Source organism: Plectropomus leopardus, unplaced genomic scaffold (genome assembly GCF_008729295.1).
Source record: "Plectropomus leopardus isolate mb unplaced genomic scaffold, YSFRI_Pleo_2.0 unplaced_scaffold1182, whole genome shotgun sequence".
In the NCBI taxonomy this organism is placed as follows: domain Eukaryota; kingdom Metazoa; phylum Chordata; class Actinopteri; order Perciformes; family Serranidae; genus Plectropomus; species Plectropomus leopardus.
In genome coordinates this window covers 1-14,998 of record NW_024612527.1, presented here as the reverse complement: position 1 = coordinate 14,998, position 14,998 = coordinate 1, and the positions used below count along the sequence as shown (strand labels likewise).

General features: G+C 38.4%; 1 protein-coding gene across 1 annotated transcript; it reads left to right on the top strand.

The window, feature by feature from the left end:
* Window positions 1-4,465: 4,465 nt before the first annotated feature.
* On the top strand, window positions 4,466-14,524 carry LOC121963595 (receptor-type tyrosine-protein phosphatase beta-like; the record flags this gene model as incomplete). The annotated part of the gene is made up of 6 exons (XM_042513877.1): window positions 4,466-4,830; window positions 8,411-8,834; window positions 12,796-12,915; window positions 13,699-13,839; window positions 13,915-14,175; window positions 14,258-14,524. Coding segments are annotated over exons 1-6 (1,279 nt in total), but the record flags the coding sequence as incomplete, so codon positions are not given.
* Between the last annotated feature and the right edge of the window lie 474 nt (window positions 14,525-14,998).

Genomic DNA, 14,998 nt, shown 5'->3' with positions numbered 1-14,998 from the left:
TTAATATAAATAAAAAAAAAATTAATAACAACTTCAATTAAAACTAATACTGCTGAAAATTGTTGACATTTTCGCCCTTACAGCAGTTAAACTTCTTTCTTGCATTGACAATTCTCCTCTCGTGTGATATGTTGCTTTATACCAAAAATGTGAAATAATTTATGTCACAATGGTGCAGTCATTTCATCATTGTGCTGTTGTAAATTATCTAGTGAGTACGTTATTTTTGGTGCATCAGAGTAATAATAACTTTATTTTTATACTGTTTTTACATGTTTTTGATGTGTTTTAGCAGCTGTCAGCCATATGTCGACTCGCATGAAAGCTCGCTTTTCGGGGTACAAACCTCATTATCTCTAAATCATCAACGTAACAGGAGCTGAGTGGAATTAATAATTTAGTTTTTGTTTTATATCTGAGAGAAAATTAAACAAACACCTCATATTTGAGCATCTGAATCTGAAGGATGGAGCAGTGGATAAAAAATGTCAACAAGAGGTTGAAGTTCAGTTTTCATATTAACCCTCTGAAACCTGGATCGACATCAGTTTTGTTTGTCATTCAGACGCCCTTCACAAGCATTTAAACCTTTGAAGCGCAGATTTGTTTGAATTTTTTTCTTTCTCTCAAAAACATGGCGAAAAAGGGAATCAGCAACTTGGCATGAAATGTCCTACAAATTGCAAAATATACAAATATAAATACACACATGCATATATATGTATGTATATAATTATCGTAATCATGTATTGAAAATTGTTACAGAATCTTTTTTCTATTATTTTAGCATTTTTTTCAAGTCATTTCATTGTTTTTGTTTGCTTTCCTTTGTATTTTATATTGTAATTTTTTTCTGCTGATTTTCAAGCTGTCTTGTAATTTTACTAATTTCTCGCAAATTTTGGGGTAATTTCTTATAAAGTTACTCATCGCCTTTTCTCCATGTATTTGAAATAAGAAATCAAGCTATTTTCATCAAGTTTCAAAGGGTTAAACGGCCAACATATGTTAGTATAAAATATAAAATTATAATTATAATTATAATTATAATGATAAATAAAATATAAAAAATATAACAATTAAAAAACTACGGTGGTTTCGGTCAGTTTCTGGTGTGTTGACTCGTTTTAGAGATCTGAAGTTTCTACAGTAATGCCAGTAACGAAGAACATTAACATTAAACGTCTAATCTGCTCTGTGTGTGAATGAGATTACATTGTACAGATCATGTTAAAGTGCTATTAAACCTAAAGTGGGCAGTTACATTTCCAATCCATGGACCACACACAAACACGGAGATCTTGCTGCTAAAACTGGGAGCGTCGGGACCGTTGACGGGACAATAAACGAGAGAAACTTTGAAGACTCTTCTTTTTCTATGTATTTTTTATTTCCTCCTTTTACTTGTGATACAATCAATGGACTTTGGACCAGTGTCTCTTTGTCTACATGTCCAACATGCCTCCATGGGACCATCACCAACCCAATTTTCACTTCGGTCAATTCAGGATCGATCTCAAACTCAAAACTGGTCGACAATCTGGCGCGTTTGAGGTTTGGGAGCGAGTCAAATCCCTGTTTGAACTGACTGAAGTGAACGTGAGTTGAGCCCAGCCTCCATACCCACTGCAGCAGCGGGTACAACAACACACACTGCCTCTGACGTAGTATTGTGTATGTACAGTAGGTGGTGGTTCATGTCCTGTACTTTATTGTTGTTGACTGTTGATGGAGCTTAAAGGGACGCCTGACATTTTACCGGCAGAAAAAAATATTTCTTTTAATTGAATTGCATTGAATATAATTTATCTTACTGGTTACCAATATTAAAATTAGACTCTAAAGTTCTTACAGTTTATAGAAATAACTTAATTTCAATTGTGTATTTTAGTTTCTAGTTTCTGAAATATAATTGTGTGCTACCTAATAACCAAACAGTGTTAGAAACAACGTGAACAAGATACTTTCAGGACCATGTAATTATGTGCAAAGAACAAAACAACCATATTAAAATAAAACAAAAATGTCAGTGTCCCTTTAAACTTCTGCTGTGGGCGTTACAACTCAGTCCGAGTACACCTGATGCTTAATAGTGTACGTACGGTACGTGGTTTTTTAAACTGTATTACTAACCAACTTGAATGTTGTAATAGTCGGGAACATTAGCCACTGAGTAGTGCTGTGACCTCTTTATCTACTCTCTCTATATTGTTACCTGTAATCTGTACATAAACGCTGGACATAAAAACAGAGGAGCTCCGACTCGTGTTGTTGTGGACTCTGACTGACTGACTCATTCGCTGCCTGCTAAGAAAACCAAATGATTGCACGAAGACTTTTGATTTATTGTGTTTCGGGGCAAACTGCTGTAAACTGAAATTCAGATTTTGAGTCTTTTCAATTTGTGCTGTGGTTCACAAACCATCTATGGAGTCACTAAGTTGGCTCTGAGAAATGTCCTAAAGTCAACGTCGGAAAATGTCCTGAGGCTAAATGTATGTGGCTGGCCCCTGGCAATCTTTCACTTTGCAAAAGTGGCCCCCAAGCAAAGTGGGTTGAGTCTCCCTGCAATAGCAGTTTTTAGAGATTAACACTGTAAATTTAGAAAAAAAATGACATTTAAAGAGCGGCACGCTTGTGTGGCAACGATGCTGTTTAATCAACATTTTAATATGTCAACTTGTCAGGCGAAAACTTCTCACTAACACATTTTAACAAATTTTCAGGCAAAATTCTTTACTTTTTTGTGCATAAAAAGTATCAGATCTTTGACTTTGTCCTGTTAAAGATGGGAGCAAAAACAAAAGTGTTGGGTTTAGATCTTTGTTCAGTGTACGTCATATTTGGGATTTAAACTGTCGTTCCTCGAAACTTAGTGTCATGTAGCCAAAGAGAAAGTGAGACAGAGAGGAGTGGAGCAGGAAGGAAGGAAAGAGGTGTGGATGACTAAAAGTAGCTCCAACCCACTGAAACAAAAGCTTTGTGGCTTTTAATTTGTAATGCTGCAGAATGGAAGAGTGAAGTTTAACCTTTTACAGAACAACTGTTACCGCTTCTCAACAATTTCCAGAAAACAAAATAAAACTTGAACTTTACTTGATTCAAAATGTAAAAAAACCCCCAATAATATAATAATAATGTAACAAATAATTTAATACATTTCCTGGCTGATATGACATCTTTGCTGTAATATCATTAAAGAGGTTCAAGGTTTGTTAATTTTCATTCAGTACGTGTGCACGCATGAAAAAAGCGACATTAGTCAGTCAGGTCCAGCAGCATACAGAGGAGTGAAAAAATACTTAATAATTTACTAAATAAATAAAAGCAGAAATAACTTAAAACCTGAGATTTACGTCTTAAAAACAGAGCAGCGTGGTAAAAACAAGCAGATTTACAGCAGATTATTACAATGTAATGAAAAATTTGCTGTAAATCACCAGAACTGTAAGAAAAAAAAGAAAAAAAAAAGGTATTTTTAGTTTAGTTAGTTAGATCTTTATTTCGAACATGCAAAATAAAGTAGGAGAATAAAATAAAGTAAAAGCAAGAAAAACAATACCAGAATGCCCATTGGACTTTTCATGTCCGAAAAGGAGCAGAAAAATCCTACCCCCGTTTTTCATTTTATTTAAAAAAAGTTAATAAAAAGAGTTAATTTTAGTTTATTCTGTCTCTGCCTAACGACAGCACACCACTTGCCATGTGTTGTAGGTTTCAAACCATTCTTAAAGCTGTGAGTTTACATTTCAAATACATTCAAATGTGCTTTTTTTACCTTTTACTATTTCTTTCCACTAATTTTCCTTTCTTCTTGAGTTGCTCATTGCTTTCTTCCCATGTTAATGAAAGAAATCAAGCAAATTTGTTTGTTTTCAAAAGGGTCAAAGCGATAAAAAGCTGCTTAGAGCTTCATGTTGGTGTTGATTCTCAGTTGGATTGGCAGTACAATCACAGTCATCTGCTTAAATAACAAAGTTTATGTGCTTTTTAATGCTTCTTTAGAACCATAATTGTAAATCTGAAACAACAGAGGTATTTAATGTGGAGCCAAACCTAAATTTACACCCAAGAAACAGATGGAGGCACATCAAAAGACGACGCTGTCATGAAAAGAAAGAGACCAAACTTTAAACTCCAGGACGAACTCGTCTCGGTGGGAATAAATAAAACGCTCGTCTCTATTTATAACATCTACCTCTGTTGTTGGTGCGTCTAGGTGTGCTGCCATTGTAGTTACAGGCCTATTTATAGCCTCCATCTAGGCGGTTTTCGTCGTCGTGCCTTTGCTGTGACTCACAGAGCTGTTGGCATGATTGAGGAAGTCCGTTAGTGACTCCCAAACTCGACACTATAGAGTCCGACCGACCGACAGACAGACAGGAAGAGGGACAGACAGCTGAGAGTGAGACAGGCAGGGAGTCCAGAGAAAAGAGAGGAAAGACTCAGTTTGAGGTCCGAGTTGAGGATGGACATGAGACCGAGAAGAGACGACGGACAAAAGAGAAAAAATATCTGGAAAAAAATCAAAATAGTCAAATAAGGATTTATTCTGTTTTATTCTGAGACATTTTAACCTCCACTTTTTCCATTTTCCCACTTTTTATTTTTCAGAAGGACTCGTTTTTTTGCCGCTAAGGACCTCAGAATCAAAAAAAGGAATATTTTCACCCTTTAAATAGTGAATATAAAGACACACCTTCTACCTCAGCCTAAGGATTATGGTGGAGTTTGCTCCGTCTGAGGATCTGAAGGAGGATCAAAATGCTGAAATGTAAAGTTCACAGTTATCTCTGCTGCCTGTGGGTCGCCTCACTGCTGCTGCTGCGGGTGAGTCTGCTCCCATTTCCTATATTTCATTTATGATCGACAGTATTAAGCTTCAAATGCAAAATCAAGCAATTTTCTGCTGCAAATAGTGAGAAAAAAATGTGATTTTAAGAGTACAGGAGATTGAGAATTGTCATGTTTTCATGCTGCTGAAGCTGAACCTCATCTCAAGGGACATTTATGCGTTTTCTGTTCATTTTTTTCATGCTTTTTTTGACCATTGTATGCAGCCTTCAGTGTATAAATATATTTCTTCTTTTTTGTCTTTATAGCAAAGCATCTCAATCAGAAACAAAAGCCTCAACTTTACGTCACAGAATTCATTGATGACCATAATCATCATTTCTTAAATGCCATACTAACCAACTGAACATCATTTATATTCATGCATATTGCTTTCATGCACTTTTAGCATATAATATGCAAAGTATGTCTGTAAAACCTTTTTTAATTTTCCATCATACATAGTAATTCAGGTGATAAAAAAATAAACCAATTTGTTTGAGAGAAAACAAGATATTTCTCTCCAAATAGCTATTTTCTTATAAAGAAAAGAAACTTATTTAACCTGTCACTTTATGTGCATTTGAAGAGCATTTCTACCATTATGCCACAAATATGATACACTGAGCAGTGCTAACATAAAGAAACTTGTCTTTTTTTAGGGTTTAAAATACATTTTTCTCTTGTTACGCAGTATACATGGAAACAGGGTAATAATTAGTAAGTCACGCACAGTAGAAATTTTTTACTGTCCTTTTTTTGTAGAAATTCTGCTTCACCAAAGTGAAACTAAAGTCACGTTGTTGTTTTTCTGCCTGATTATCAGCCGATAAAAAGCGCATCTCGAGAAGAAATCCCTAAAGTTAGAAGGAGCAAATACATCTTTAGTATTTTTTTCCAGATCTGATAGTATATTATGTTTACATTAATGCTGCTTGATGTCCGGTATGTTAATGGATGATTTTTCCACGATGGAGAATTTTTTAGGGTTGAGATGCTATCCATTCATTATTATCTGCTGGAGGATTCACCAGAGTTTTTGTTGCTGCTGTTTACGCTCCCGTCTGATGCAGATCAAAAAAGGTTTTTGTTTTGTGTTTCTTGTGTCGTATAAATGGATTACAAATCGCATCTTGTCGTGAAACCAAGTGCTGGAGAATGACAGTCGATGATTGTTGGTTAGCGGCGTACACAAAGCATTGGTCGAGAGAGAGAAAGAGACAGTTGTGTGGACTGAACCGGTGATGTTGAGGATATATCATACGTGATCATGATCATGTGTGTACCTGGACGCCCTTCAAACTTCGAAGGAACTTAAGAAAAACTTTGTGCTGAAGAAGTCGTACAAATTATTTTTTCTGGCTTCAGTAGCTCTGATTTGCTGTATCTCCACCTTCGTGCATTGTTATGCTACGGCGTACTTTTGTTTAAAGCGTTAACATGTATAATTTGAAAAGTTGTGACTTTTGTGACCTCTAGTGGTTGTGTGAAAAAGGACAGTGCCACACAGCAGTGCATGCTTCCTTAAATTCAGTGTAAACAGTAAATATATTTTATTATCATTGAATGAAATGGCTTAAAAGGAGGAGATAGTACCGCCGATCCAACCGAGAATCAACACCAAACTGCAGCTTTAACCAACTCTTAGCCAGTTTTCAGATTTTTTTGTTTTTTTGAGCATCGAGACAAAATAAAGCTACTTTGTGTAAAGCTGTGGGCTCATGCTCTTACAGTAGAAATTAACACGAGCTAATTCTGCGCTACCAGCAGCACAAAAGTTAACACAAACTTATCGTCGGCTGCCTTTCTGAACGCAACTCCAAAACCGTCTTTTACTTTACGTGTTGTTTCTTGTTAGCTCACAGTCAAGTGAGGACAGAGAGACGACAAAGTAGCTGATGATCAACAATTATTTTCCAATTCTAGCTGCCACTTAAACCAAAACGTCCTTTTTAACGCCTTGCTGTTAGCGTCTGTTTTCCGGTTGTCTGTCCGTCTGTCTCAATCTCGTGAACGTGATATCTCAAGAACGCCTTGAGGCAATTTCCTCAAATTTGACACAAACATCCTCTCGGAATCAGCAATAAACTTGTTTGAATTTCACAGTCAAAGGTCAAGGTCAATGTGACCTCAAAAAACACATTTTTGGCCAGATATCAAGAATTCTTGTGCTCATTATGACAAACTTTCATGCAGATGCCTATAGGACGAAATGATGAAGTGATTACATTTTGTGATAAATTTGGTCAGATACTGAATTGGTGGCACTTTTTTGGATAAACAAGCTCTATTTTGATTCTGTTTTATGTACTCTGGCTTACTTATGGGTACTAAAAGTACAAAAACAATTCCCAGGGTGAATCACTTTATTTTTATTGTGAATTGAAAAAATAGTTGAGGGGACCCCCTTTGCACTCTATCGGGGGCCAGATTTGGCCACCAAGCCGTAAATTGAGTATTACTGATCTAAACCCATCTCTGCTCTGGAAGCACAGATGAAGAAAAGTTTTATTTTCCTCAGTTGTCGTTTCCTTCTCTTCCTGTCTGTCCGTCCGTCCGTCTGTCCTGCAGTATGTTTGTCTTTAAACTCGCTGAACCTCATTATCAGTGATGAATGGTTTTATTTTCTGCTTTGCTTTCCAGTATAAACACATACACACATGCACACATGCACACATGCATACATGCACACATGCATACATGCACAAGGTCGAAGGTCAGTTGAACCCAAAAAGTGATAAAAACACAGTCCTTAAAATAGCTGCAGCTGATTAACTACTACAACAGTCCATTTGATGCTTTGTTGGCAGCAACACAAAGATCCATTGTTTTTGGTTTTTACTGAGCAATGCCCAGATTATACATATTTTTAAAGTATTACATCTACGGATAAAAAAAATGTGACACACTGGTGATGACTGAGAGGGACAACGACTGAATACTAAAAATCTAATTTTTTTAAAAAAGGAAACAAAGGTTGTTTTTTGCTTTGAAAAGAAAATGTAAAGAACAAAAGGCATTTTTTTCTGTAAAAGTTGTCAAAAAAATTTTAAGAAAAAAAAGCCTTTTTTTTCCCTTTAACAATAAAAAAAAGCCATATTTTTTTCTTTAAAATTCCCCCCCCAAAAAACAACAACAAAAAAAAAGGCAAGTCTCTCAAGAAAATCTACCTTCTAAACCTGCGGGCAGATTTTCTTAAAAACAACAAAAAAAACCCAAAAAATTTAAAGTTATACGTCCCTCCAGTAGAGCCCCCCCCCAAAAAATAATGAACAGTCCCTAAATTTTATTCATTTGTAATCCTGTTCTGAATTTATTGTTATTTTTTTAAAATAAAATAAAAAGGACGTTATACCAACCATCAATATTACTTATTACTTATCAGTTCTTTTTCATTACTAGAAAAAGAACTGATAAGTAATATTGATGGTTGTTTAAGAGAGTATATCTTTAAAATTTACCTCAAAGTCATGGAAAAATCATGGAAATGTTTTGGTAAAAAAGTGTTTGAACTCTGTTTTTAAGCTGACTTTTCGTGCTCCATCTTATTGTTTGTTGTCTCGTTTTTTCCCGTCAGGATCTAAGCAGTGCAGCTCCCACAGAGGCCCAGTTCAGCCCATGTAGCATCACTGTGTCTGAACCAGAGTCCAAACTGGACTCCATCTCACTGACTGTCACCACACCTGGACAGAACTGCTCCTTCACCGTGACGTCTGCGGACACCGGAGCAGATGGCGTCGAATGTAGAAGAAGAAGAGAAGGAGACGAGGAGATAGAGACCGGTGAGATCGGAGGAAAGGAGCGAGGGGAGAAGGAGACGAAGGAGGAGACAGGACCTAATTATTTGGAAACAAACGAGCTCGGAGTTGAGGATGAAGGGAACAAAGAGACGGGAGATGTTTTTACCTGCGTGTTGGATCACCTGGAGCCTGGAACCACCTACCAGCTGCAGGTTCAGTCCCAGCGAGACGAGGAGACGGAAAACATCACGCTGCACACCAGTAAGTCCAGTCCATACAAAAACCAGTCCATGCATTTAATGTACTTTAATATCGAGCTTTTGTCAGTGGCTGTGTTTACATGCACACCACTATTATCCCGGATATGGCAGTATTTTGAATTTGAATAAGGGTCTTATAAATACCATATTCCCTTAAATTTTTTGAAGTAGGTTGTTTTCCGAATTCAGCATTTTCCGATTAAGACACGTGGGATATGTTGGCATTATTGTTGTTTTAGGAGCATCGATTGGACACGTGTACAGCTAATTAGCTCATGTTTTTTGTGTTTGACTGCAGTTTTTGCAGAACACTGCATCTTGTCTGTTTACAGTCTGCTTTGTGTGTTGTCATGGATACGTTGTGGGTTGTTGGATTTTATGCGTCCAGGCTGGCGATGACCAGAGGCGTTAAATTTTCAGGTTGTCCCTCTGTCCCATTATTGTCAACGCAATATTTCAACAATGCCTCGAGGAAATTTCTTCAAAATTAGTGCAGACTTTCACTTGAATTCAGCAATGAGCTGTTTGGATTTTGGTGGTCATAGGTCAAAGGTCAAGGTCACTGTGACCTCTTCTGTGTCATTCTTGGGAATGCGATATCTCCAGAACACCTTGACAGAATTTCTTCAAATTTGGCACAAACGTCCACTTGGACTCAATGAGATTAGATTTTGGTAGTCAAAGGTCAAGGTCATGGGCACTCTATATTGGTCTCATGATTGTGAATGCAAGTCTCAGCAACACCTTTAGGGAATTTCTTCAAATTTGGCACCAACGTTTGAGTAGACTGAAGGATGAAGGTAACTGTGACCTTGCATCTATCTCTTTCGGTAGCCCAATATCTGAAAATGGCCTTGAGATATTTTCCTCAAATTTAGCACAAACGTCCACTTGGACTCAAGAATTAACTGAATACAATCTGGTGGTCAAAGGTCAAAGGCCAAGGTCACGGTCAACTTGCATCTGTCTCATTCAAATTTAAGATTTTTTGTTCTTTGAACTGTACATTTTATAGAAAGTTTAAACATCTGCAGTTCAGTGACAACTGCATCTGGAGATATGGACCTTGAGATGAGTGTTAGTACTTTTACTTGAGCAAAGTATCCGAATACTTCTCCTGCCACTGGTTTATAAAATAGACTTGACTGCTACACTCACCTGTACTTTTAACAGCCGGCTTTTTCACCCTGTTCACAATATTTAGTCAAAATTTCTATTGTTTTCTGCTCTTGTTCTATTGTTTCCATCTCCTCTGACCTCTCGTCTTTTGATGTAAAAGAACGCGACTCGACCTCCTTGTCGTGTCGAGTCTTTGTGTGTGTGTGTGTCGGAGTTAATGTCATGTAGCTTCCCCTCTCTGTAGCTCTGTGATTAGCTACAGGAACCACGGCCCTGCTGAGAGAGAACGATAGAACAGTAAAAGTACATGTACGCGCGCGCGTGTGTGTGTGTGTGTGTGTGTGTGTGTGTGTGTGTGTGTGTGTTGTGTCTGCACACTGGCGGGTGTCCAGAACAGAAGTTGGACCCTCAGTGTGTATTTCCATCGTGGGCAGAGCTCCGGGTTCAGCCATTTCCTGCCTCCATTGTTTCTTTGTTCTGTGGGAAGCACTGGGAAAGGGCGTGAGGGTGTGTAAAAATGTGTTTTGTGTGTGTGTGTGTGTGTAGGAAACGGGGTGTTGCTGCACCCAGTCGAGTCCCGACAGTAAACCTTCTCAGCTATGCAAAACACTTGTTCTGCGGTGTTTGTGGTTTCTTATCTTTCGAGGCACTCCGACTCGTACATCCAGCGACCTTTAGAGTTCACACGACCTCCGCAGGTTTGTTTTTACCTGTTTCGACTCTTCGAGGCTCGGCCACAAGTGTCCGCTGCTTCCTTAAAGGGACAGTTCATCCCAAAATCTGGAGATAAAGATGGCACTGCGCTTGTGGTGCTCAAAGCGCCAAAAATGTAAATTGCAAAATTCAACTAAAATGACCCGGTTACTCAAGGTAATCCACAGACCTTGTTATGAGCAGATCCATGTAGGAGCTATTTTCTCTCTACCACGCAGAAGAAAGCGTGCATCTGCTCTAGAGATCAACAGATATTGGTTATTCAAGTCCGATACCGATACGATTATTAGACTGATAACCGATATTTGGAACCAATATGCTTTTACAATAAAAAATGAATAATGTCTGTTAATATTTAGAATTAAAATATAACAAACTCCACCCAAAAACTTTTTTAAAGTGCCTTTAACAAATGTTTAATCAAAACTGAAACCTTCAACATTATACACAGCAAAGTCAAGTGAAAATTTAAATAAAAAATTAATGAATAAAAACAGCTCCCTCCCATGCTGACACTTTTCTTGCTTTAATTAATTCATTTTATTCACAATCATTTAAATGAAACTGGGATACAGATAATCAACAAAACGCCAAATATTGGCTCCCATAATCGGCCAGGCTGATAATCTGTCGACCCTACATGAGGGTGTGTGGATACTAATTACTTCATAAATAAACTGATATAATTAAGACACAGGAATACATTCTTATAAATGCGTTTAATACTACATAAATTTAGTAATAAATAAATACATTTAAAAAAGAAATTCGAAAAGGGCTTGAGAATTACAATAATTGTCTGACATATTTTAAAATATTTAATTATGATAGCTAAAAATATAGTTTCCCCCTGCTTTTTTCCCCAGATATTTTTTCCTTGCATTTAAAAAAAATTTTAATTTTCTAAACCTACTAATTTCTTGCAATTTGTGTTGACTGACTGAACCAGACAGGAAATGTGCATTAAAAATCAAAACAAGGAGCTAAAAGGGGCTAAAATACTCAGTAGAGCTGCCGAGTTTTTTGTCACCAGCATAAGTCAATCCAAAAACTGTGGATTATTGAAACTGACATTTCCCTTAACCCTTTGAAACCTGAGCAGAATGGCTTGTTTTTTTTAAGACGTGAAGAAGGCAATTTGCAACAAAAGAAAAAAAAAAGCAAAAATTAGCAAGAAATTTGTTTTTTTTAAAAAAAAGGAGAAAAGAAAATTGACTGAAAATTATTAATAAGTTAATTAATTAATTAAAAACAAAAAAATGTGCTTTAAATTTATATTTTTGTGACAAATTTTTAAATATAAATTGGTGATATTTATAAATATAGTTCTTCCCCTGGCTTCTTTTGTCATATTTGTTTTTTTCCCTTAGACATTTCCCTAGCTTTTTCTAAACCTTATAATTTCTTGAAATTTGTGAAACAGTTATTACCAAGTTGCTCATTTCCTTTGTCTTTGAAAGAATCTTCAAAGCTTTAAATATTTGTGAAAACAAAGGAGAGTAACGTCGCTTTGGGTTTCAGAGGGTTAAAACTCCCAAACAGAAACACCGGCACAGACACTGGGACTAAAAAAGTCTGCAGACACTCGCCGTTTGTTTGTCTCAGTGTGGCACTCGGGGCAGAGATGTCGTCTCCTGATTATATTGTTCGACCTCAGTTTGAAGCACCAGTGGCGACACGGAGGCACAAACACACACAGAGAGGCATTGTGGGAAAAACACGAGCTCTCAGACAGGCGGATGGCTTGAAGAGAGGCAGGGGAGAGGGAGTGTCAGCAGGATTCCCGCTGCGCTCAGACTTTGATGACAAGGCCACAGATTGAAGCGGTGGATCCTTTTCCTGCAGCTCGACTGAAGCTCGTGTTCAAAACAGATTAATCACTTTAAAGGAACAGTCCCACTGTTTCAGGACGCAGTAAATTCAACATGAAACTGACATCCATCCTCTCATCCGACTCCAGAAATATCCTCCTTACAGACTGTTAGTCAGTTAAAATGAGTTCCTCTGATCATTTTCATGTTGACAATGTTGCAGACTAGCTGAGGGGTTTATGGGGTGATTTAAAGCATATTTTCTGATCTTGTGTTTGTGTGTGTGTGTGTGTGTGTGTGTGTGTGTTGTATCATCAGCGCCGTCAGCAGTGAGCGGCCTGACGGTGACCTCCAGGACCTCCAGCAGCCTGGGCCTCTCCTGGCAGGCCGGTCCGGGCAGGACGGAGCGCTTCAGGCTGCAGCTGTGGGATCAAACAGGTACGTCTGTCGCTGCTGGTTTATAACTGGATGTAATGGTGCAGTGTCACATTAAATAGTCCTCTCAAAGACGTTTGGCCTCACGCAGCAACATTCTCTTAAATTTGTCTTATACTTTCTCTTAATTTTCTGGTAAGAGAAAATATAAGAGAAGTCAACTCCAGATGCACCAAATGCTCTTATCCATCCACATCTGCCCTGACCCAGGCATGCTCGTATCGTATCGTATCGTATCGTATCCCACTGCACCACACCGCACCGCACTGCACCTCACCTAATCTTGTCTTGTCTTCTTCGGTCTGGTCTAGTCTGGTCTTGTAGTATCTTATCGTATCGTATCGTATCGTATCGTATCGTATCGTATCGTATCGTATCGTATCGTATCGTATCGTATCGTATCGTATCGCATCGTATCGGATCGCATCGTATTGCACCAGACCGCACTGCACTGCACTGCACCGCACTGCACCCCACCTAATCCTGTCTTGTCTTGTCTTCTCTGGTCTGGTCTAATCTGGTTTTATAGTATCTTACTTTATTGTATCCTATCGTATCGCATCGTACTGCATCGCATCCCATTGCATCGTATGGCATCTTAATGCATTGCATTGTGTTACATTGTATTGCATTATACTGTATAATATCACGTTGTGTCGTACTTTGGTAAAAAGTTGAAGTACTTCCCCTACTGTTGGGTATCATCACAAAATAAGGAATCCCAAAATATAAGAGATTCTGTGGGGAGAAGCTCTGAGAGTCATGTGACTTTGTTTCTGTCTGCAGGTCTGCTTAGGAACAAGACATTAGAGAGCACAGCCACACAACACACACTCCTCGACCTGACGCCGGGACGTCTCTACAATGTTACCATGGTAACGGAGGCTGGCGGGCTGCAAAACAGCCAGACGACGGAGGCCCGGACAGGTACAGAGAGCTGAAGAACACAGGAAAGAACGGAAATAATGAGATAAATAAATCTTATATCTTAATCTCTTATAGTTCCCGTCGCTGTCTCCAACCTCACTGTCAACCACAACGACAGCAAAAGCTTTTTGTTGTCATGGCAACAACCTGAGGGTGACCTGGACGAGCTCGTCGTCACCCTCTCGACCAATGGCACAAGTGGCTGGGACATGACGCTTCCTCCAGACGCCACAGAGGTCGCCATCCATCAGCTGACTCCTGGCTCAGCCTATCACATCTCAGCGACGACCAGGAGCGGCGAGCTAACGAGCCAAGCAGAAATCAACGTCAGGACAGGTGAGCTGTTGTTCTTTTCCTCTCTTTTTTCCTTTCTTTTTCTTTCTGTCTTTTCTACATCTTGTCTTTATCCCGTCTCCAGCTCCAGCAGCGGCGTCCCTCCTCTCCCTGTCTGCCGCCTCCTCTGGTGGCCTCTTCCTGTCTTGGACGCCCCCGGTTGGACACTGGGAGAGCTACACGGTGTTCCTGTTCGATGGCTCCCAGCAGTTAGTCAGCACCGCTCTGGACCGAGAGACAGCGAACTTCAGCTTCCCCGGGACGGGACTAACGCCTGGGAGGCTGTACAAAGCTGTGCTGAGAGTGGAGAGTGGAGGAGTGACGGCCGAGAGCAGCTGTGAAGGAGCAACAGGTCAGACTACTGCAGACGTCTGCAAAAAAAATACATATATATATTTATATAGTACTTTTTTGTTAACAAGGTTAAAAAGTGCTTTTCAGAAAAGCAGCAGATAAAATTAAAAAAAAATCGTCGCAACAGAAAAATGTGTTTGAGTGCTGACGTATATGACAAAAATACAGTCATATTACTATAGAAATGAACAACTTAAAGGTTTTTTTTTGCTGCAGGAATACATGAAAGAAACCCAAATAAAACTGCTGCTTTTGAAAAATATGACAGAAACCCAGAAAAAAAAACAAGGAAATATGGGTGTTTTTATATATATATGGGAACATAACTGCATTAATATGACAGAAAATGTATTTTACTGCATAAGTCTTTGGTAGCAAATATGTAATACTTAAGGGATATATAAGTTAAAATATATCAGTACATGACAGAAAATAAAATATTTAATATATACATCAGTAACTAAACATGACA